The sequence below is a fragment of the Microcaecilia unicolor genome, chromosome 2, assembly GCF_901765095.1.
Source record: "Microcaecilia unicolor chromosome 2, aMicUni1.1, whole genome shotgun sequence".
In the NCBI taxonomy this organism is placed as follows: Eukaryota; Metazoa; Chordata; class Amphibia; order Gymnophiona; family Siphonopidae; genus Microcaecilia; species Microcaecilia unicolor.
In genome coordinates, this window is record NC_044032.1 from 543,095,256 (window position 1) to 543,117,332 (window position 22,077).

At 39.7% G+C, this 22,077-nt stretch overlaps 1 protein-coding gene across 1 annotated transcript in view; it reads left to right on the plus strand.

The window, feature by feature from the left end:
• LIMCH1 (LIM and calponin homology domains 1) overlaps nt 1-22,077 on the plus strand; it is a 633,274-nt gene that overhangs the window by 462,448 nt on the left and 148,749 nt on the right. The window contains exons 10-17 of the mRNA XM_030191338.1: nt 4-300; nt 8,518-8,802; nt 13,920-14,177; nt 15,084-15,431; nt 16,240-16,530; nt 17,121-17,438; nt 18,970-19,233; nt 20,797-20,832. Coding sequence (XP_030047198.1) covers nt 4-300; nt 8,518-8,802; nt 13,920-14,177; nt 15,084-15,431; nt 16,240-16,530; nt 17,121-17,438; nt 18,970-19,233; nt 20,797-20,832 — 2,097 coding nt within the window. The remainder of the gene's footprint in view (nt 1-3; nt 301-8,517; nt 8,803-13,919; nt 14,178-15,083; nt 15,432-16,239; nt 16,531-17,120; nt 17,439-18,969; nt 19,234-20,796; nt 20,833-22,077) is intronic.

A 22,077-nucleotide genomic window follows, 5' to 3' on the forward strand; every position in this document is an offset into this window, starting at 1 on the left:
TAGCGAAAATCACCCAGAAACTATAATGGAAGAACAGAGTGAGGCATTACAGTGTGAAAAGGATGGGGCAGTCCAAGAGGAACTTAGTGGAAAACCAGCAGCCTCAAAAATAGAAAATAATGGGAACTTAGATGTCCAGTCTTCTCCTAATACCATCGAGGGAATTCAAGTAGATGAATGTGAAGCAAAAGAGGGAATTCAAGCAGATGAATGTGAAGCAAAAGAAGCTGAAAATCAGAAGTTAAAAATTCGCGAGCAAGCTGGTATTAAGGTTATGTCAGCAGCAAAGCGCTTTGAAAGGTTAGAGCATGACTTTGTGAGTACTAATGCCTGCTGGTTGCTGTGTAAGTGTGCGGTAGTCATTAGAATTTACTAGCGTGAAGCTTGTTATACCGTGCATCTGACATGTTTTCTTCTACAAGTTGCCTTTGTTCAGGGTGAATTACTGGTTTTGCAAATAATCTTTGAATAAAGATGAGCAGTTAAAGACAAGGTGAATAGAACTTTCTTGTCTCCCTCAAAGATACGTTGGATTCTACATCAAATACCTTGGAACAAACAGCACTTATTCCATGATATAAGTAGAGAAACAAGATTGGTTTTATGTACAGGTCTGACAGGTCTGTTCCTAGGGTGGCAAAAATTTGGGAATAGCAGTGTTTAAGTTCAGCCATCCTAGCGCCTGAGAATGCCTAAACATGGTGGACTTTTCCACTGAGGGCAGCATCAAAATTCTGCAACTAACATATATGTAAGACGCTCTTTGTGGCCCTCTGAAAAATATAAAAAAACAAAACAAACAAGGAGGAGGAAAAGGACCTCACAAAGCCGTGAGAAAACAAACCAGTGAGGTGAGTCCAAGGAGGATAATAAGAGTCTTTATTGAAAATACATAAAAATGACCTGACACGGCCATGTTTCGGCCCGAAGGCTTGCCTCAGGGGTCTTGATGAATCTACATAAAGAACAAATATAAATAGATATAAACCTAGTGTATTTTCTAAATTAATAAAATGGATAAATAGTAAACAATATATAGAATAAATGCATAATGTGAAACATAGATATTGAGAGCCAATACAATTGTATAAAAATTGTATGAGAATGATGTAAAAATGATTAAATACTAACATTTGGTTACATAGTGAAACATGCTGATGAAAAATCATATGTAAATACCTGATAAAACCTTTAGGTTTAGAACTGCTGACATATGAGTGTATACAAATGCATGAAGAAGCAAATTGATATAAAACATATTGAATGTGATTGAAAAATGGTGAAATTAAAAACATATAGCAGCACATGATGTGGCATTTTTAGTTTTTAAATGCAAGCAATTTGAATGTGTGAAATGACATCAAATGAGCCATGTGATATGCAACTATGGAGCATAGAAATTGTATGGATCTGTAATGTAATTGAACAAGTAAAAGTGATGATAATAAAACATTTAAAAAAAATGATAATAAAATTAAATGACATAAAATAAAATAAGTACTGTATGATAAACAATATGATAAATGACCTGCAAGTGTTTGAAAAATGGATAGGTAATTATAAGTATCAAAAAATGAATAAAGATTCTACTGATACCTCTGATGTTGTAAAATAAGGCTTGACAACAGGATAAATTGTTGTAAGGATCTAGCAGTAAAGTCCTTCGATTATCTGAATAAACATAGATGAACAAATGCATACATACATATATCGTTGCTTTAAAAACAAATAAAGCTGAGAAACAAATGATGGTACAGAAAAAACAGTTGGTATTTGATGCGAGGATAAAATACATGTGAGTAATAATTGAACATATGTGTAAGGTAAAAGTATAAGGCTTGTTTAAACTTAAGTTTATGAAATCTGAAGGTGAAAACTAAAACTGAAAACTAAAACATTAAAATAAAAAACTGAAAAATCATAATAGAACAAATTTGAATGCATAAAGATAGCATTTAAAAGGCTAAACTTATGATTATGCATTTATTACATGTTTATATCTGATTACATTTGTTCTTTAGGTAGATTCATCAAGACCCCTGAGGCAGGCCTTCGGGCTGAAACACGGCCATGTCCGGTCGTTTTATGTATTTTCAAGAAAGACTATTTTATTATCCTCCTTAGACTCACCTCACTGGTTTGTTCCTCTGCAAAATATGTCAAGTTCATAACTGCGGTGTATTACTATATTTAGTTTTAATTCTGAATGAGTCTGAGCTCATGTGTGTAGCCTTCACCCTCTTTATTGATGATGGATGTAACACGCTACTTACTACCAGAGGCTCGACCATCTGATTTTTTCTTTATACAATATGTTTTCATGTTTGCCCCCTTCTGGATAAAAAAGGAACTGTAAGGGAGAGCAAAGCAGAGATGAGTTTTCTAAGTAGCTCACCTTGAGTTACTGGCATAGTCTAGTGCAGAGGTTCCCAGACTTTCTCGGTTCACAGTGCCCTTAGTGCCTAGTAATTTTTTCATGGCGCCCTTACCCGCCACCACCACCACCACCCCAGCTACCTTTGCTGACGGGGATGCCCAAGCCCCGCCAGCTGAAGAGATCCGCTGCCCAAGTTCCTCCAAGTTGCTTGTGCAGCGAGGAAGTCGACGACATGCTTCAGCCACCGATGCCAGCACTTCTGTGCATGATCAGCTCATGTTTCACGGGATGCTTTCAAAACGTCGGCCAGTGTCAATCAAGAATAAGAAAATAAGTTCTTGCAGTATTATTTGCTAGTTAATGAAGGGAAGTACAACAGAAGTTGTCCTTTATAAGTATCAAAAATTGAACTGCAAAGATAAGTGTTGTTCTGGGTTGTTTTGTATACTGTTGCTGCTGTGAAATATTTTAGAATGAGGTTTAAAAATGCAATTACTTTTCGAAGTAAACCATAGAAAACTATATGCTTATATTAGACACCTGGTGCTGGGTTTGTTAAAAAGCGTTGTTATGTTAGCATGTGTTAATGCCATTAATATGAGCTATTAATAAATAGATCCCATTGCATAAAATAGAATCTGTGTGGTAAATAACATGTTAATGTGCATTAGCACATGCTGTTGCAGTAGTGAACCTTAGTAAATTTAGCCCTTGGTAGCGTAAAGATGAATTCTCCTCATGAAAATCTTTTAGGGTGAGGATTTGTTTTTTAATCTATTTCCTCAATATAAAAGATGTGAAACTCACATAGTTCCACTATACTTCTACTCAAAAGTCCATTATTTGTATTAGCTCTGTTTTTTTGGCTTGGGTCACCCAGGAATCCCAGGCATACATATGAGGGGTTAAATGAAGGTTAGCGTAACTCCATACAGTGAGAAACCTTTGCTTCCAGACATTGGGGAACTGCTGAACCCATGAACAATTGGTTGCTCCAGTCTCCTAAGATGGAAATTCCTGCCTGCATGTTGGCTCTCATAATATCCTGCTTTATAGTCTTAATGGTGCCCCAGACAGAAGTGTAGCTAGGTTTTGGTGTCAGGAGGAGCAAGCCTTTTGTAAAACAGATAGTGCAAGGCTGAAGGGCTGATCTACGTAGGTGCCATTTCATTAAAAATCCGTTTGGGGGAGTATTCCCCTTGTACCCCCATCCCCAGTTACGCCTCTGGTCCCAGATCCAGGTTGTTGGGTTGTTTTGTTTTTTTTGCCTTGCTGCTTTGATGACTGTCTGCTTTTCTCTATTCTTTCTAATTCCCTAATTATGACCACCTAGCTTCCCTCGAAACTACAGCTCCCAGCAAACTTTTCCCAAGAGTGACTTCTCCTTTCTAGCTTTGTGACTCTCTAGAGCCACCTCTAATGGCCTGCTGTAAAAACGTCTGTGAAGACATGTTTACTAACAGATGATACGTATCCTATGGAGTTGGATTAGTACAAAGTAAACTAAGGCTGAACACTTTATGACCGCTGCTATTTTTAGCAGCTTTGTGTCAAGACAATTACGGTAAAATATTTAACTTTTATAAAATAACAAAATATTGCTGAAGGGCTGTCTGGTATGGTTTGCCTCTTTGCGGATGATATCGAAATCTGCAGTAGGGTAGACATCCCTGATGGTGTGGATAACATGAGGAAGGACTTAGAGAAGCTTGAAGAACGGTCTGGAATTTGGCAACTTAGATCTAATGCTAAAAAATGTAGAGCCATACATTTAGGCTGCAAAAACCTGAGGGAAAGGTACAGTTTAGGGGGTGAAGAATTTTGAGAATGAAAGAAGAGCGGGACTTGGGTGTGACTGTATGTGATGATCTTAAAGTGGCCAAACAGGTAAAAAAGGCAATGGTGAAAGCTAGAAGGCTGCTTGGGTGCATAAGGAGAGGAATGGCCAATAGGAAAAAGGAAGTGATGATGCCCCTGTATAAAACTCTGGTGAGACCTCATTTAGAATATTGTGTTCAGTCCTGGAGACTGCACCTTCAAAAAGATATACACAGGATGTAATTAGTCCAGATGGCACCTACTAAAATGGTCACTGATTTTCGTCATAAAGCGTATGGGGACAGACATAAAGATCTCAATATGTATACTTTGGAAGAAAGGTGGAAGAAGGGAGATATGATAAAGAAATATAAATACTTATGCAGCATAAATGCACAGCAAGTGAGTCTCTTTTAGTTGAAAGGAAGCTCTGAGGGGTCATAGGATGAAGGTGAAAGGGGAGAAACTCAGAAGTAACTTGAAGAAATACTTCTTTCACGGAAAGGGTGGTGAATTCATGGAACGGCCTCCTGGCGGAGATGAAAACAGTATCTGAATTCAAGAGTTCTTGGGAAAAGTACATAGGCTCTCTAAGGGAGTGATAGAGAGAGTAGATGGCATGGATGGGCAGACTGGATAGGCCATATGGTCTTTATTTGCCTACATTTTTCTATGTTTCTAGTTTTATGTTAGTTTGGATTTTAGACTTAAATACTAATCTTTTCAAATCTGAAATCAAGACGTTATAAATTTAGGTAGGGTTAGTAGATCTGTCTCCTGTGGGCATACCAATTAAGGGACCCTTTTACTAAAGGGCATTAGAATCTGGGCTTAGCACATTTTAACAAGGGACTTTCCCGTGCTCTAAGCCCAGATTCAGTGCGGTACAATTTAAGGCATTTTAGAATAATTATTTTTTCAGGTTGTGTGCTAATGTTTTCATTAGCATGCATTACATGTAAAAAGTTGACACAGGAGCAGTTTAGGAGGGACTAAGCACTCCCATATTAGCCTGTGACACACTCACTCTAAATAATAATTTTAAAAAACAGCTAATATGCGAGTTAGTGCATGCTAACAGATAAAATACCTATTCTTCTACACGTTAACCCCCGGATTCTATATATAGAGCATAAATTCGTACAGAGATAAGTGCGTAACTTAATTGGTAGAACAAGATAAATTAGCATTTTAATGGCACTTAAGCAATAACGAGCGCTAATTGACAATAATTACAATTTATGCATGGAAATCGGTCAGCATATTCTATAAATAACTGCACCTAAATTGCAAAGCGCACAGTTCAAAATAAGCGCCCATAGCTGAAAAGGGGCATGTTTATTGGCATCCCATGGGCATTCCAACAGTTATGCGCACAATTACAGAATATGCCTCAGTGCGCCTAAATCTATGCGTATTGATTTACACCAGGTTTTTATTGGTGTAAATGAACACACATAGCTTTAGGCGTATTTTATACAATACGCTTATTTCTGAATGGATTTTTTTAGGTGCCATATAAGGAATCTGTTTCTAAGCTCACATTAGGGCTTAACACCCTGTAGTAAAAGGGTCCTTAAGTTTGTACTTGAGGTAATGGTGTGAAATGAGTTGCCCGAGGTTATAAGGAACAGCAGCAGGAGGAACATAATTTGAACCCTGGCTTACCTGGTTCAGGCTGCTACTCTGATCAACACCTGTGTTGAACTGTGGAATATGCTTGCCTCATCCGCTTGGAAGATAATATTTGATGTTGCCTCCCTGAGGAAACAGTTGTGAAACATGGACCATATTGGAGATTTGATTCTTTTTAAGTCGTAGGACTAATTTTTGCAGAAGAAGTTTATAATTCTTTTAAAAGTCATAAATTTCTCAAATTATTTTTAAAAAGTTGTGTTCAATGACTAAACTTATATTTTCAAAATGTGTGTGAATACATATAAATATATATATTTGTGCAGTGTCACACTGGAAATTATGTTTGTTGATATGTGGGATCTCTTGTGTGTGGAGATTTTATTCCCATTTTTTTGGTGTAAGACTTTTGCTTTGGCGACATTGTTCGTGCTAACTTTTAGTAAGATGTTACAGTTAAGTTAGCTTGCTCTTGGAGGCCTCATTTGATTTCCTCAGCTTGTGCAGGAGCAGCAGTGGTTGTGGCTTAACTGTTCTTATATGCTAACGCTGTGCGGGATTTGAGATCAGAAATAGACCAACCTATAGTAGTCCATTACTGCAAGAGAAATATCAGAGGGTCTTGTACACACCGACAGCGGCCAAAAGAACAAGTAATTTGGATTTCCAGTCTGCCATATTAGGATGAAGCTGAGATGAGTTGAGATGATACTTTTCTACAGAGGGGGAATTTGGTTTTTGTATTTTTTTAAAATCTCAGCCTCAGTAACAACTGGGGGATCAGTATTCAAAGCGATTTAACCAGCCAGAAATGGCTCTTCGCTGGTTGAATCACCTGTCCAGGGCTAACAAGGCATATTCAGCGCACTTAACCGGTTGGTGCTCCTGAAAATGTCCAATTAGCGCCCAACTCCAAAGCATCTATTTGGGGGGACATTCTGGGAGCAGAGTCGGCATTTGCCTGGTTAAGTGCCAATATTCAGTTCTTAACCAGCAAAGATTACTACATAAATAGGACCACATAAAAGTCAGTATTATCTTTATGCAGTTGCTATACCTGGTTAAGGGGCCTTTTTACCAAAGCGTGGTAGGCTCTATGTGCATGCAGCATGTGCCAAAATTAGACTACCCCCAGGCTAGCACGCCCCCCTGGAGGTAGTTTCAGATTTGGCATGCGTCCATACCTCCAGAACAAATTTCTTTTTTATTTCCTACTGTGTGCGGCGTTTCCGGCCTTAATTGGCAGTTGGCATGCGCCGACCGGTCACCATGTGTATAGCGCATGAGCCCTTACCGCTAGATCAGTGGGTGGCATTAAGGGCTCAGGCCGTTTATTAGCACACACCGGTTTCAGTTTTACCGGGGGCCGTTTTCCAGGCCCATTGAGAAAAAGCCCTTTCTCCCAGACGCGGTAAAAACTGGCCCGGTGCATGCCAAAACAAGTGTCCGCACTACCGCAGGCCACCTTTTGCCGTGGCTTAGTAAAAGGACCAATCAGTGCTGAATATTACAGTTAACCAGCTATGGTTTAGCCAGAAATTCAACGCCAGAACCCAGACATGGTCCGGCATTAAATTTCCAGGCATAGTGGTGGCAGTAGTCAGCAAAATGCTGAGCACCACTGGCTGAATATTAATTCCTAGATTTATTTTTTAAAATGAAGTCTGATATCTTTGAGTCACAGTAGTTTACTGTATTCCTGTGGGATTAAAAAGATCCCATTGTTTCCTGTCCCTCTATTTAGCGAAATCCACTGGGATTGCACTGACAAAGCAGCAGAAGATTTCCTGGGATCATTTTGGTTCTGCAAGAGAACAGTTGCTATAATCCAAGGCCAGTGCAAACCTTCAGTTTTTCTCCTCCCCCCCCCCCATCCCCCAATTAACTGCCAAGTCCCTAGTCCAGCCATTCCCTACCCAGTCCTCGGGGCACACCTAGTCCCATCAGGTTTTCACAATATCCACAGTGAATATGCATGAGAGAGATTTGCATGCACTGCCTCAGTTGCATGCAGATCTAACTCATTAATATTCCGATGGTAAGTCTGAGTTTGGTGCACGTTGAATCCCACAGCAAAAAAATAATTTTCCATTTTTTGCTGCGGGGGGTGTTCCTGGCTGTAGTCTGCAATTGGGGCACGCTGCATGGTTACTGCGCAGGTAATGTGTGAGCCCTTACCACTAGGTTAGTGGGTGTTGGTAAGGGCCTCAGGCCGTAAATAGGTACGTGCTAGTTTTAATTTCAGCGCATGCCCATTTCCTGGCCCATTTAGAAAAGCCCCTTTTCCCAGCTGCGGTAAAAAACAAAAATGGCCCAGTGTGCCCACACTACTGCAGGCCACTTTTTACCATGGCTTAGTAAAAATATATTAGAAAATAGGGATTACTGTGCATGTTTTGTTTGAACCACTTTAAAAAAAAAAATTGGATTTAGCTAACCCCATTTCAGTTGTAGTTCAAGATGAGTTACATTCAGATTTAGTAGTATCTCTCTGTTGCCCAGGGGGCTTTACAAATTAATTTTGTACCTGAGATGGTAGACAGTTAAGTGATTTGCTTGATTCATTGTAATTTAACAGTGTGTGCATGTATTTGATTAATAGCATTTTTTTCTGGAAGTGCATTCCACAATTAAAAAAAAAATTTAATGTATTTGAGTTGTGATAAATTATATTTTAATTGTGTTAGTCAAAAGCAAGTTGGTCATGATAGCGAAACACCTGATATCGTTCTTCGGAAAGAGAATGCATTTTTGACACATTATGCTGAGCCTTCTGAAGAGGAGGAAGAGGGTAAAGTTCCAGATATTGAGAAGGATGACCTTGCCATGAGAAGAGTGAGAATGGATCAAACCAAAACTACGCCAGGATATAATCATGTTTCCAGTGGTTCTTACACAAAAAAGGATGGTAAATGGGAAGGTACCCAAAAGCCATCACCAAGTGAGCCTCTGAAGATTCAGCCTTGCACAAGGTATGCTTGTCTACAGTTAGTTATTTTATTTATAGCCCACTAAAACTGACAAAGCAGTTCACAGCGGATTACATAATTAAAAATATTAGATGAAAGATCTAGGATGTAACATAGCAATAATAAAACATTTAATAGCTCATAACTCATCAAAAGCAGTTAACAGCTCATTTCTTCATCAAAACATTCTTCCAGAATAGAATTGTTTTTAACCCTTTTTAAAAAAAAAAATATCAATACTGCATGTATATTGTAAATCTCGTGGAAGGGTAGACCATAAGCTAGCTGCTTGATGTGTAAACGAAGATGTAAACATAAAAAAAATCCCTCTAGGGCTTGGAAAAGACAATGCCATTGCAATCCGTACATTATAGAATCGGCCAACCACTGGTCTACAAACAAGAGAAATCATATACTTAGGTACGAAGCCATGCAAAGTTTTAAAAATCAGACAGCAGTGAACCTCGGCCTTTATTTCTTGTAATTTATTACCACAATGAACAAGGTGAAAACTATTGCAGGTAGTCTTTGTGGTAACGCCAAAGCTCATGCCTAATTATCACATTCAATAATTTATCAAGCTGTTTTGTACACATACTGATAACATAAAACCAGGGGCATAGCCAGAAGTCAACTTTTGGGTGTTTGCAAAAGTGGACTGGGGGTCCCAGTATTTTCTCCCCCTTCCCCTGCCCCCTACAATAAATTCTTACTTTTGCTGGCGGGGTTGTGAGGCATCACCAGACGAAGACCTCTCCTGCTTGAGTTCTGCCTGCAGCAGTACGTTTTCAGCAGGCGCACTTCGGCTGCTAATGCCAGCTCACCGCACATGCTCAATTAGATCTGAGCTGCGCATGCACGAGAGAGCTGGCATTAGTGGTTGAAGTGCACCTGCTGAATAAGTGTTTCTGCAGGCGCAACTCAGGAGGGAGGAGTCTTTCGGCTGATGGGGTTTGGCATCCCTGCCAGCCAGGAAAGCAGAGGGGTCCCAGGCCCCTGAGCCCCCAACCACCACCACCATAGCTACACCACTACATAAATCCATAAGAATTGTTGTACTGGGTGAAACCAAAGGTCCACCAAGCCCAGTATCTTGTTTCCAGTAGAGGCCAATCCAGGTCACAAACACTTGGCAGGATCCTAGAAAGTATATAGATTCCATGCTACTGATCCCCCATGTCTACTTTATCAACAGTGTATGGACATTTCCTCCAGAAATTTGTTCATATTTTTTTGAAACCTAGGCATGCTAACTGCTTGTACCACATCTTTCGACAATAAATTCTGGAACATAATGATGCAGTGAATAAATCGCTATTACTTCATTTCCATACTTTAAAATGATTGGGTGGGCAAGGTACGATTTGAGATTTGAAAGCAGTCTCAAAAGGTGGGCTTATAGGTACACTTTCATGAGGAATAGGAATGATTGAAAAATGTTATTGCTGCTGCAGGGGAACATTCAAAGCTAGATAAGTCCATTTGTCAGATATGATCTTGAATGCTTACGTATCCCCTAATAGTAACAAAGTAAATGATGGCAGATAATGACCTGAATGGTCCATCCAGTCTGCCCAACAGTCACACTCATTATCAATTCATGTTTAAATCAACATGAATGTGATATAAAATAATTGATCATGGTCTTTCTCTGGAACATAAACTGTAGAAACCTTGTAGTTACATTCTAACTACTGGAGTTATACACTCCAGCCTATCATGGGATAATTCTTGTGTTGGCCCAATAAAAGGCATCATATCTACAAATAATTTTTTTCCAGCACCAATAACCCTAACAAACCTATATGAGGCCAGTTTTCATTGTGTGGGGGTCTCACAATCTTCAGAAATGTACACTGCAGTAAGGCAATGTGCAACATAAAAATGAAAAAACAATCTTCCAGTTCAGAGGCAAGGAGACTAGACTGGTTAAACATGATTCTTATAGAGGAGAACAATGCTAAACAGCCTAGTATATAGCGACAGAGAGATGGGGAAAATGTTAACGCTCCAAATCTTGTATTTGAAAGTTTAGTTGTTGTCATAGAAAACAGAGAAACATAAATAATGGCAGATGAAGACCATATGGCCTACCCAGTCTACCCATCCATATCATAAGTACATAAGTAATGCCACACTGGGAAAAGACCAAGGGTCCATCGAGCCCAGCATCCTGTCCACGACAGCGGCCAATCCAGGCCAAGGGCACCTGGCAAGCTTCCCAAACGTACAAACATTCTATACTATTCCTGGAAATATGGATTTTTCCCGTCCATTTAGTAGCAGTCTATGGACTTGTCCTTTAGGAAACCATCTAACCCCTTTTTAAACTCTGCCAAGATAACCGCCTTCACCACGTTCTCCGACAACGAATTCCAGAATTTAATTATGCGTTGGGTGAAGAAATATTTTCTCTGATTTGTTCTAAATTTACTACACTGTAGTTTCATCACATGCCCCCTAGTCCTAGTATTTTTGGAAAGCGTGAACAGACGCTTCACATCCACCTGTTCCACTCCACTCATTATTTTATATACCTCTATCATGTCTCCCCTCAGCCGTCTCTTCTCCAAGCTGAAAAGCCCTAGCCTCCTTAGTCTTTCTTCATAGGGAAGTCGTCCCATCCCCGTTATCATTTTAGTCGCCTTTCGCTGCACCTTCCACTATATCTTTCTTGAGATGTGGTGACTAGAATTGAACACAATATTCAATGTGCGGTCGCACCACGGAGCGATATAACGGCATTATAACATTTTAGTCTCCCTTTGCTGCACCTTTTCCAATTCTACTATGATAGGCTTTCTTTTTTTCTGTCACATGCAAAAATTGCTCCTGGATCCCCAAGAAGTAATGCCGCTTGCCCTCAGAATGACTTGTTATATGATCCTCAGGCTGTCAGCCAGCTCTGATGTCTTGTGGCTGTTCCTACTGCCACTTCTTCCCTTTCACTCCCTCTTCTACTTCCAATGCTGGTGGAAACATCCCCTGTCTGAAACTTGGAGTGCTCTGTATGTACAGAGTTCTGTGGTTCAAACGTCAAATATCTGAATTGTGCAATCCCGTGCAGTTAACATCAGAAAAGCTAAAAGAGTGTTCTGTTAGTCTTGGTAATAATAGATAATGTACTGTCCCCTTCATTCTATAACAGAGCACCTGAAGTTAGGCCCCAATTGTGCATGTAAGTTATCGAATTCTAGCACGCACAAGACTGTTAGTTATGTGCATACGCACTAATAAATTTAGAGCAAACTTGCTTAGCATGTGTAAATGTAAGAGGGTGTTCATAAGAAGAGAGCAAGGCAGGACATGAGCAGTTTCTTGGGACAAGTTTATAGGATCTTTAAAGGAGTGATAGGGAGAGTAGATGGCATGGATGGGCAGACTGGATAGGCTATACAGTCTTTATCTGTCTTCACTTTTCTCTGTTTCTGTAACAGCATCTGAATTCAAGAGACAAGTATATAGGATCTCTAAGGGAATGATAGAGAAAGTAGATAGCATGGACGGGCAGACTGGATAGGCCATACGGTCTTTATCTGCCTTTGTTTTTCTATGTTTCTTTAATAGTATCTGAATTCAAGAGAGCTTGGGACAAGTATATGGGATCTCTAATGGAGTGATAGAGAGAGTAGATGGCATGGATGGGTAGACTGGATAGGCCATACAGTCTTTATGCCTTCATTTTCTATGTTTCAGTGTCCTACATTTTCATGTGTAATTTACAAAATGCCGTAAGCTAAAGTGCAGCTTTTAGTTGTACACATTTATACCTGCTATTGACAATGGCATAAGTGGGCATTCCAAAGTTTAGGAGGATTAGTACTGACGTAACTCAGTATTCTATAAAGGAATCTGGGTGCCCAGATGCCATTGTAGAATTAGCCACTACATCTTGGCGCCTAACATTTAGTGACCTCTATAGAATTGCTCCCTTGTTGTCTAATTAAAGAAAATACCATAGAAAACTTTGAAAATAGACACACTCTTATCTACTAATAAGGTGACTGAATGGAAAAATATAGAGAGGTGACAATTGAGGACACCTGGAGCAAGGCCAAATATGATGTGGCAAAAGAATCTTTTGATTCTGTTCAAGAACTATATGATGAACTAAAACTAGGTTCCTGAACCATAAGATCTCGTTTTGTTTCATTTGAATAAATAATATAGGAATTGGACACTATTTTTGGAGTTAAATCATATATTTATAAAAAGTGGCCTGTTGAATGCTTGACAGCAGCATTACCATGCACTAACTGATTCACGTGGCACTAGTGTGTGAGCCCTTACCGCTTATAAAATGGGTGACGGTAAGGGCTCACTTGCTAATTTTTGATAGTGGTCACACGCTAAAGGCAACATTAGCACATAGCCATTAATTGGAAAACTGGCCATTTTCCGGCTGCAGTAAAAATGGTCTTAGTGCATGAGACCCGCGTAAGGGTGCACCAAGGCCACTATGTACCGCAGCTTAGTGAAAGGACCCCTAGATGTTTTGTACCATAGGAGCCAACTTTTCAAAATTATTGGGGGTACTAAACCCAATGGAAATCCCTCCCTGGACACATACAAGGAATTTTTCCAATATTGAGGGTGCTCAAGCACCCACAGCACCCACAGAGTCGGCTCCAATGTTTTGTACGACTGTGTGTGCACTGTTCCAGGAGCTAGAATATTTTGAATTATAATAGATGGTATGGGTTGAATTACCAGCTCTTATCGAATGATGAGTTTGTTTTTTTGTTGATATTACAGGATTATATAGATTAGTGCTTCTCAATCCAGTCCTGGGACACACGTAGTCAGGTTTTCAGGATACCCACAATGCATATGCATGAAATAGGTTTGTCTACAATGCCTCCTTGGTATGCAAATCTATCTCATGCATATTCATTGTGGGTATCCTGAAAACTGAACTGGCCAGATGTGTCCCGAGGATTGGATTGAGAACCACTGATATTGATGAAAGTGTTAGGTGTGCCTCTTACTCCATAGTTCCTAAAAGAATCGTTTTTGTTATTTTATCATTGCTTGTGCTTCTTTGGTTTGGTATTACTGATGCTCCTCCATTTGTCATTTTCTCTTTCTCCGAAATGGCTGGTTCAAAATGTGCACTAAAGTAGTGAGGATTATGGGCCTGCAGTGGGGCTGAAGTCCATCTTAACAAAGAAAAAATGCCCACTCCCAGAGCCAGAAGCACACGAGTCCAAAGCAGAAGAACAGGAGAAGGTTCCTGACATCCAAAGAGATGACCTGGCAAACCGAAAAAATCAAAACCGCCATTCCCGCCCGCAAGAGGCAAAGAGTTTCATAAACACTTCCATAACTGAGAAAGATTTAAAAACATGGGAAAGGCTCAAATTGTCAACAGAAGCAAGGTGCATTGAAATATTTAGATTTTTTTTCTTTTTTGTAATTGAGGATATTTACTTTGAAATAGCATTATCAGTTTTTTTCACTCCCATTTCAGAATATCTGTCTTACAGTTTTGCATCAGAGTTATTTATACCCTGCTATGCTGAGGTCAAGTGCTTTTACAATTATAGGCCCAACGTAATTTTTGAAGTGGATTTAATTAGTGAATATTTTGCTCACTATTATTCTACAGACAAACTTTCAAAGTTGCATTGTCAAGAGCCCAGAACATTTACATTGTTCAAAAAGCTTTGCATTTTACATGTGCAATCTTAGTGAGAAATACCCACCACATGAATCTGAAGTTAAGAAATTGGTATAGAGTTTAGGTGAGCTTTGGATGTTGTCACGTGTTTTATTTCCCCTCCAGTTTTTGGCTATCATGTGTTTTGTTTTGTTTTGTTTGTCCATTTAAATTTAGGCCTAATCTGTACCAGTTACCTTTAATTTGACTCACTTTTAACAGTTCTCAGCAAGACACCTCAAGTCATGCTTTTTTCTCAACTTATGTTCAAAAACTGTGATAAGCTTCAAAAGCCATACCGAATACTGGTAAAGAAAACCACCATAATTTTTTGTAAGATATATCCATGGATTTGGAAAGCAAGTGGTAGAGCAGCAATTATCCCAAATAAATAATTATTTTGTCTTCCTTAGGGGCCCTTTTATTAAAGCTTAGCACGCACTAATTGACATTAGTGTTCGCTAAGTGCCACATGGCCCGTAGGTATAAAAGTAGGACACGCATCATTTAGCGTGTGCTAAGATTTTATAAAAGAGCCCATTCAAGTTTTGTTCATTTTAAGCACTTTTATTCTCTTCTTGTGCTTAAATCAACTAAAATTTTTGTTGCTTGCCTCTGTGACCAGTGCTGATGAGACCATCAAAACTCCCGAGCAGGTTTATGAGCCTGTACCAGCAGCCTCTGTGCAGATGACCACAACAGTTGATGATGACTTTGCTGTCCGCAAGGCAAGAGCACACAGAAAAGGAAGCGGTCATAGGCAGAAATTTGTGCACTTTGGGCCTGTGACTGAGATTGACCAGCAGAGATGGGCGAAGCTTAGCATAGTTAAACCTTTAGCTGGAAATGGATCAGACGAAGAAGTAAATGAAAGTGCCAACGATTTTGTTCATAGTGCACTCCTAAGCAATGCCCCCAGCTGCAAGCAGTCTGAGAGGAAAGCTGATGATCCTGTTGTGTCAGAGGATTCCAGGTATTCCGCATGTTGAGATCAGATTGCTGGAGACTGCTTGAGGGAACAGCAGGGTTTTTTTTTTTTTTAAACAAGTTCAGCTCTGCAGTTTCAAGCAATCTTGCTGCTCCCTTCCTGACCTACCACATCAAAGTTTTCAAGAAGCAGCATTTCTGTTGCTGCTTTGCACTAATTCAAACTATGTGGGTACTCATTTACTTATCTCCATAAACCGCGGTCACTGGCTTTACTTTGAATTCCGAGAGCCAGACCATATTAGATGGTCTGTTGAAGTTTTATTAAATAATTATGATACTGGTGATATTTGCATGCCAGGTCTTTGATGATATGAGTCTTGTTACATATTTGGTCCTTAACATTCCCCTTGCTCCTCATTCACATATCAAGGTTCAATTTCATTTGATATAATGCATATTCTTATCCCCCTAATCTGCCCTTAAATAATATGGAGTAAAAGATGAGTTGCTATAAGGCTTCCATCAACTGTTTCTAGCATATCTGTTTGGCATTTAGATAGGACTGTCCTTGAACAGAAGGTTACGTTAAGTTGACTTAGCACTAATGGCTGATCTGTCAAATGCGTCATTCAGAATGTGATCATGGAAAAACTGCTATAGCATCTAACAAATACATCAGTGACAGCTGGTAAATTCTACCCTTTGAACAAAAAAACTTCTGTTCCGCAAGTTCTGCAAAATATGAAATTAAGATTTTGGGTTCCTGCTGCATTTTATTTTCCCTAAATTAGTTTGCTGCTGATCCATCTCTATTTGTTTCTCCTCTGCATACATTTTTATGACTATCGTAGTGAGTTGGCTTGGCCCAGTACAGATCCAGGCCATAGAATCACCCCTGTGTCTGTCACTCAAGAGCAGACTACAAGCAAATTTGCAAGCCAGTCTGAAGACAATGAGCAGGAAGAGGAAGAGCTGCAGCTGCCAGATACTACGAGAGATGATATGATGGTGAGAAGGTTAGGCACTTTCCGGAAGCAGATTGATTCAGACTACCACCAGTTTATTCCAGTCTCAGTATTTCCTCAACCAAAGCAAAAAGATGTTTTCAAGAGGGATGTGACCAGTGAACAGAAAGATGGAAGGTTAGACATGGAGTGACATGGTGGTGTTCCGCAATTTGAAAGCAGGCCAAGATGCATGTAGTATTTCATTCATTAATAACTGGAGTGGTGTGTGCAGTTTTTGTGATGTTAACCGCTCTAACATATAAAATAAGCTATACATAGTTCTCTCTTTTTGATTTACTGGCTTGTAGTTGGTACTTTGCTCTTTTGCTCTTAGGTGAGTTAAGAGGTTTGAGGGTTTTGTTGGAAGGTAGTGTGGGCGGTGCACAGTTTCACCTCAAGTGCTGGCCCATGTCTTCTATTTAATGTGAATTCATGGGCTACAACAACTTGAATTGACCTATTTGATTGGCCACATCTGTCTCTTTCAGCTCGTAAGTGCCCTTTTATGGGAAATGAGACCCATAGAACAATCTGAAGCATTATGCTAATCGACTGGATATACATAACCATTTGACTGCCTATGCATTTTGTTTCCTCATTGATAAAAAGTGCAGCATGTGCTGTTGGACTCGTCCACCTTTTCCTCACATGTGATCTATCTGCATGTTGGTGCTATAAGCCATTCTCTGCTTAACACTATATATATTTATATAATGTTCCCTTAGCAGCAGCAGCTTTCCATTAAGTGGCACAGTTGCACATTATCGTAGGACACCTTCACCTGACTTGATCACCTGTATGGTAGTGAGAGAAGAAAGGCCTCAAGAACTGAAATGCCGGCATCAAGACAGTAGTGAGACCCAGAACAGAATTAAGCTACCAGAACCAGAGGATGACAACATAGCAAGCACAAGTACTGAATCTATTCATAAGCAGATGAAGGTCACCTCTAGCCAGTTCCTTCCTGCTACATGTTCTAACCAGCAGGAGGGGGAAGAAGAAGAGATTAATCAGGGTCTTTCAAAATCTGAAAACGTAAACCGGTAAGAGGGCTATTGTCTACCAATTAGTTTATTTTCCCTCCACAAATTACATCCAAGAGTTAACGTGCAGTGACACATATATCTTTTAAATGTGACCACCTTTGCAGCTTCTTAATGTCTAAGAAAAATGGCTGACTTTTTAAATTTGGTTCTTTTGTTCACCCGCCCCCAGAGATTAGTAGGGATTTATTCATGTGCTTTGCCCAGTTTTCTGAATGGAAGTACGTGTGCACTTTGTCTTTGAAAATTATCTCAGGAAAACTACCTGCTAACGTGTATGTGTAGATCTCTGAGAAGAAATATGTGCATACTTTTCCAAATTCAAAAGTATTTGTGTAAGTTCAAGCCCCTCCCCTGTCCTGCCCTATGAAACACTGCAGGTAAAATTATGCATGTAGAGGTGCTATGCACATAAGTTTACCTGTAGAAGGGGAGAGTGTGGGGAGGGCAGTTTAAAGCCTATTTCCACAAGACCTGCAGAAGTAGAGCTGTTTAGATGGGATTATATCCCCCAAGATTTGTGTGATTTACGGGGGAGAAGGCAGTATAGCACTCATTAGTTTGTGAAGTGCCTTACAGACTTAAATTCCTAAAGGGCAGGTCTATAAATTGGTGGCACGGTCTGGGCACCCCAATGCTGGGTGCTTAGTGCTAACTCTCTAATGACATCTTGGCACCTTATACTAGCTTAAAGTCAGCATTGGTTCGCCCATCTGTAGGCATGCTCTCTTACAAAAAAACACACAGTGGCTGAACACTAAAGTCCCATGAAACAACAGGAAACAATATAGTGAGAAATGAAAGGTGGCTAAACAATGGGACTTGAGATAAAACAACTTTAATTATCAACAGAATAGTCCTTATGTTGTACAAAACGCTCTTCATGCAATTTTTCAGTTCAGTGCTAACCGGTTATTTTCAGCTGTACTAACCTGTGAAGTGCTGGTGAAAATTAGTGGTTAGTCCCAACCAGGCTATATATAACTGGGGCCAGGAGCCGTTTTGGCCAGTTAAATATCGACCCATATGTTTACAGCAAATAACTGACTTTGCTAACCCTTTCCATTATGTTGCAGTCTGAGACAGAATAGCAATCACTGGATTGTTCCTTTGCAATCCATGTAACAAGGTGCAGAGTTCATCCTAAAGCATTGTTTCACTTTGGGTTTTGTTCCTTCTTTTTTCTTTTTGATTGCCCTCTCCTGTGCTTCCCTGGGAATCTGAAATCTTGGGAGATTCTCCCCTTCCCTTACTATTCTTGTCAGCATCTGACGTCTTCTGAAGGAGAAAATGCTATGTTTTTCTGCATGTGTTCCACTTGAATTTCAAGATGGACACTGGAGGATACAAATGAAAACTATCTGCCCACTGCTTGGAAGTGGAACAGCAATTTTTGTGCATGATATCACTATTAAAGCATTATCATAGAATTTCCTTATCTCCTGACTTCCTGGTCCCGATATCTCTTGGTTTGTGACTTACCACTTTGCAATGTTTGTAACTGTAAAGCAGATTTACTGTACTTTTTTAGAACCATGCCACCTGGCTCCTGCTTACCCCATCTGCAAGCCCCTTTACCTCTCAGGGTTAACACCGTTGAGAGGGACAGAGCTTCAGGACAGAAAGAAGGGGGAGAGTGTGAGGAAGAGTATCAACCTGCATTAGAGGAGGATAGCGGAGCCACACACCAGGATCCCACTTCCACGCAATCTAACCAGAGTGTAGATTGGGTTCTCCAGGGTCCAGTAGCAGAACTCCAGGAAGTTCCTGAAAGAAAAGAGAAGCCAGTGCTGAGGTTAGACGTTCAGATTTCATGGATGTAGCTTTGGGCTTGTACTCACTCCACTATGTATGGCTGATGTAGACAGCATTGAGATGTTTAAAGATTTGGACTAACATTTCTTTCACGAGTGTTGATTGCTAATGTGTGTCAATCTATATGCATTTGCATCCAATAAAAGAAATAACAAAGCAAATATTCTGTCCAGTTTTCTTTAGGATGTGCATGAGAATTTTGTGTGCTGAATTTTCCTTGTTGCACGGTTTTGGTACAGTTTTTAATTTGTTTTTAACTTATTGAAAAATTAAATCTATATGTTCTGTCCCTAATAAGATATTATTCCATGTACCGTAACTTAAAGTAGTGGAGTATTTATTTTCTTACATAGTGGAATTCCCACATGGTGACAAAGTATTGGTATAATTTTGTCCTGTGGTTGAGGGCATTTGATGCTGCCTCCATGGCAGCCATTTTCAAGATTACATGGTGATCTTCCCCTCAAGAGGCTGCTGTGCCTTCCCAGGCCTAGCACATCTGAGAAGAAGCAGTCTGACTTAACTGGAAGCACATATCCTGTTTGTACAATCAGGAACATAGCCAGTTCATTTTTTTTTTTTTGGGGGGGGGGGGGTTGAGGGAGGAACTAAGGGGTGGATTGGAGGGGCCCATATATTTACTCTCTGCTCTGTCCCCCTCCCATTAAAGATCATGTCTTTGCTGGCGGAGATGCCCAAGCCCCAACAGCCAAAGAGATCCACTGCCTGAACTGTGCCCTATGTTGCCTCAGCAGTGAGGAAGTCAGTGACGCGCTTTCCCATCACCGATGCGTGAACTGCCACACATGCTCAGTTTATGCACAAACTGAGCATGTGTGAGGAGTGCTGGCGTCAGTGGCTGGAAAGCACACCACCGACTGGGAATTCCTTCCTTCTTTCCAAACAAAAAAAAACAAGACCTCAAAATTTCTTATTAAAACATTATAATTCTGCTTTTCCTCTGTTATGTAGTGCTACTTTTAAACATATGAGGTGCACTTCTGGATTTTTTTCATAGACACAAGCTTGCCGGTGGCATGGTGAATTAGACGAAGACAGACTTGGGCTGCAAGAGTGAGGGGATTTCTGTATTGTAGGAGGATAAGAATTCAGCAAGTGATGAATTTCTTTAGCAAAACTTTTTGTGGCTAAGTTTGTCCATCAGAACCATTGAATTATTTTCCATGCATGTTGCTTGGAATATTAATACACATGAGGATTATGCATGACACACATACATGCTTTGTACCAGAGGCAGGAGTAAGCTATTCATATAATTGCATTAGTTCTCATAAGCAGAATCAGTGTCTCAGACTGGATTTAGCCACAGTAAGTATATGGCAGTTTTTATTACAGCTATTTTGAATTTCTACAGTGTAGATAACCAGACTTGGAAAAAGCTGCAATAGGATAATATGCGGTGCTGCTTTATTTCATTTTACACACCCGATGAAGCAGACTGGACTCATCTCATTTACTGTGTCTGTGTGACTATGATTGCTCCAGTTAACCAGTCCATCTAATTTTGTATTTGGTTTTATAGATTCAGCCCAAGATCTGCTGTGTCTGATGACGTAGAGTAAGTTGCGTGCTGTGGCTATTTTAAAAGGCAAATTAAGCTGCATGTTTTTCATAACATACTAATAACTTGCAAATGATGTGTTTTGTGTGCTAGCTTTCTGATTGACTTGCTCAATACAAAAAAAAAAAAAAACCCTTTCGCAAGAATGGCATATATTGACTGTCATGTACTGTACCAAGGAAGCATTAAAAATTAACACAAGCATGATGCTAATGTGCATTGACCATCAGCTAGCCTTGGCTGGATTTTTCTTCTTTGAGTGGTATCTCCAATTTGACATTTGTAAAACTTCTGAGTAGTTAACTCTAGTCCACTGGCTCCCAGCCTGGTTCTTGAAGCTCACTCGTACTGTTAATTTGCATGAGATTTGGAAACTCCTTCTCTTCCCTCTTTTTAAAACCAAACATATTGAGTTGACTTCAGGGATCAGGTGGGAGACTTCTGCTCTTAAAAACGTGAACAAGAGCTGGGGGATAATAGCTTTGAAATAAACTGCATTAACTCTTGTGTTCTGATTGCCTGAGGGATAAAGCTGAAGCTCCGTAAAGGCCATGAAGTTTAAATTTAAGCTTTGAGAATGTAGAATGCTTATTGTGTAATAATAAAAAAGTTTAAATTTTTCCAAACTGAATAAGAGTGCCCAATAATATACATCTGAAGTTTGTCCATTTGTCAGCAACCTTGAGCTTTTGCTTACCTTATGTGGTAATGATGCTGCCTGAAAAAGGCTGACTCCTTAAACAAGATTAGATATAGATTTTTCTTTGTAGACCTGCGCTGACACTTCAAGAATTGCTCTCATTTTGTTGTCTAAACATGATCATGGTATTGTGCAAGGATTGTGTCCCCACACAAGCGGGGCAATCTGTTTACTCAGATTAATGAGTAGTCTTGTTAATCTTAGTCAACACAGAATGATGATGTTGATCTGTTGGTTAAAACAATTCAGAGGAAGCCAAGAAGCCGAGTATTAAAAAAAAGAAAAGGAAACCTTATTTCATGTTAATCACCTCAGAACAGTGTTGCCATAAAAAGAGAAACTATCTTTTTATTTATTAGAATAGTTCTCTTCCTGATTGGGTACATTTTCTTCTATGGCAGCTGAAGAATCTATTTCTTGAGCCATAAAGCCTTCTGTAAATTCGTCATTAAACCCAGATGTAATGCATGTGTGTATTCCTGTTAGCAGTAATGCTTCCATATTATTGAGGACATCTAACACCAGCTGTGATATCCCCATAT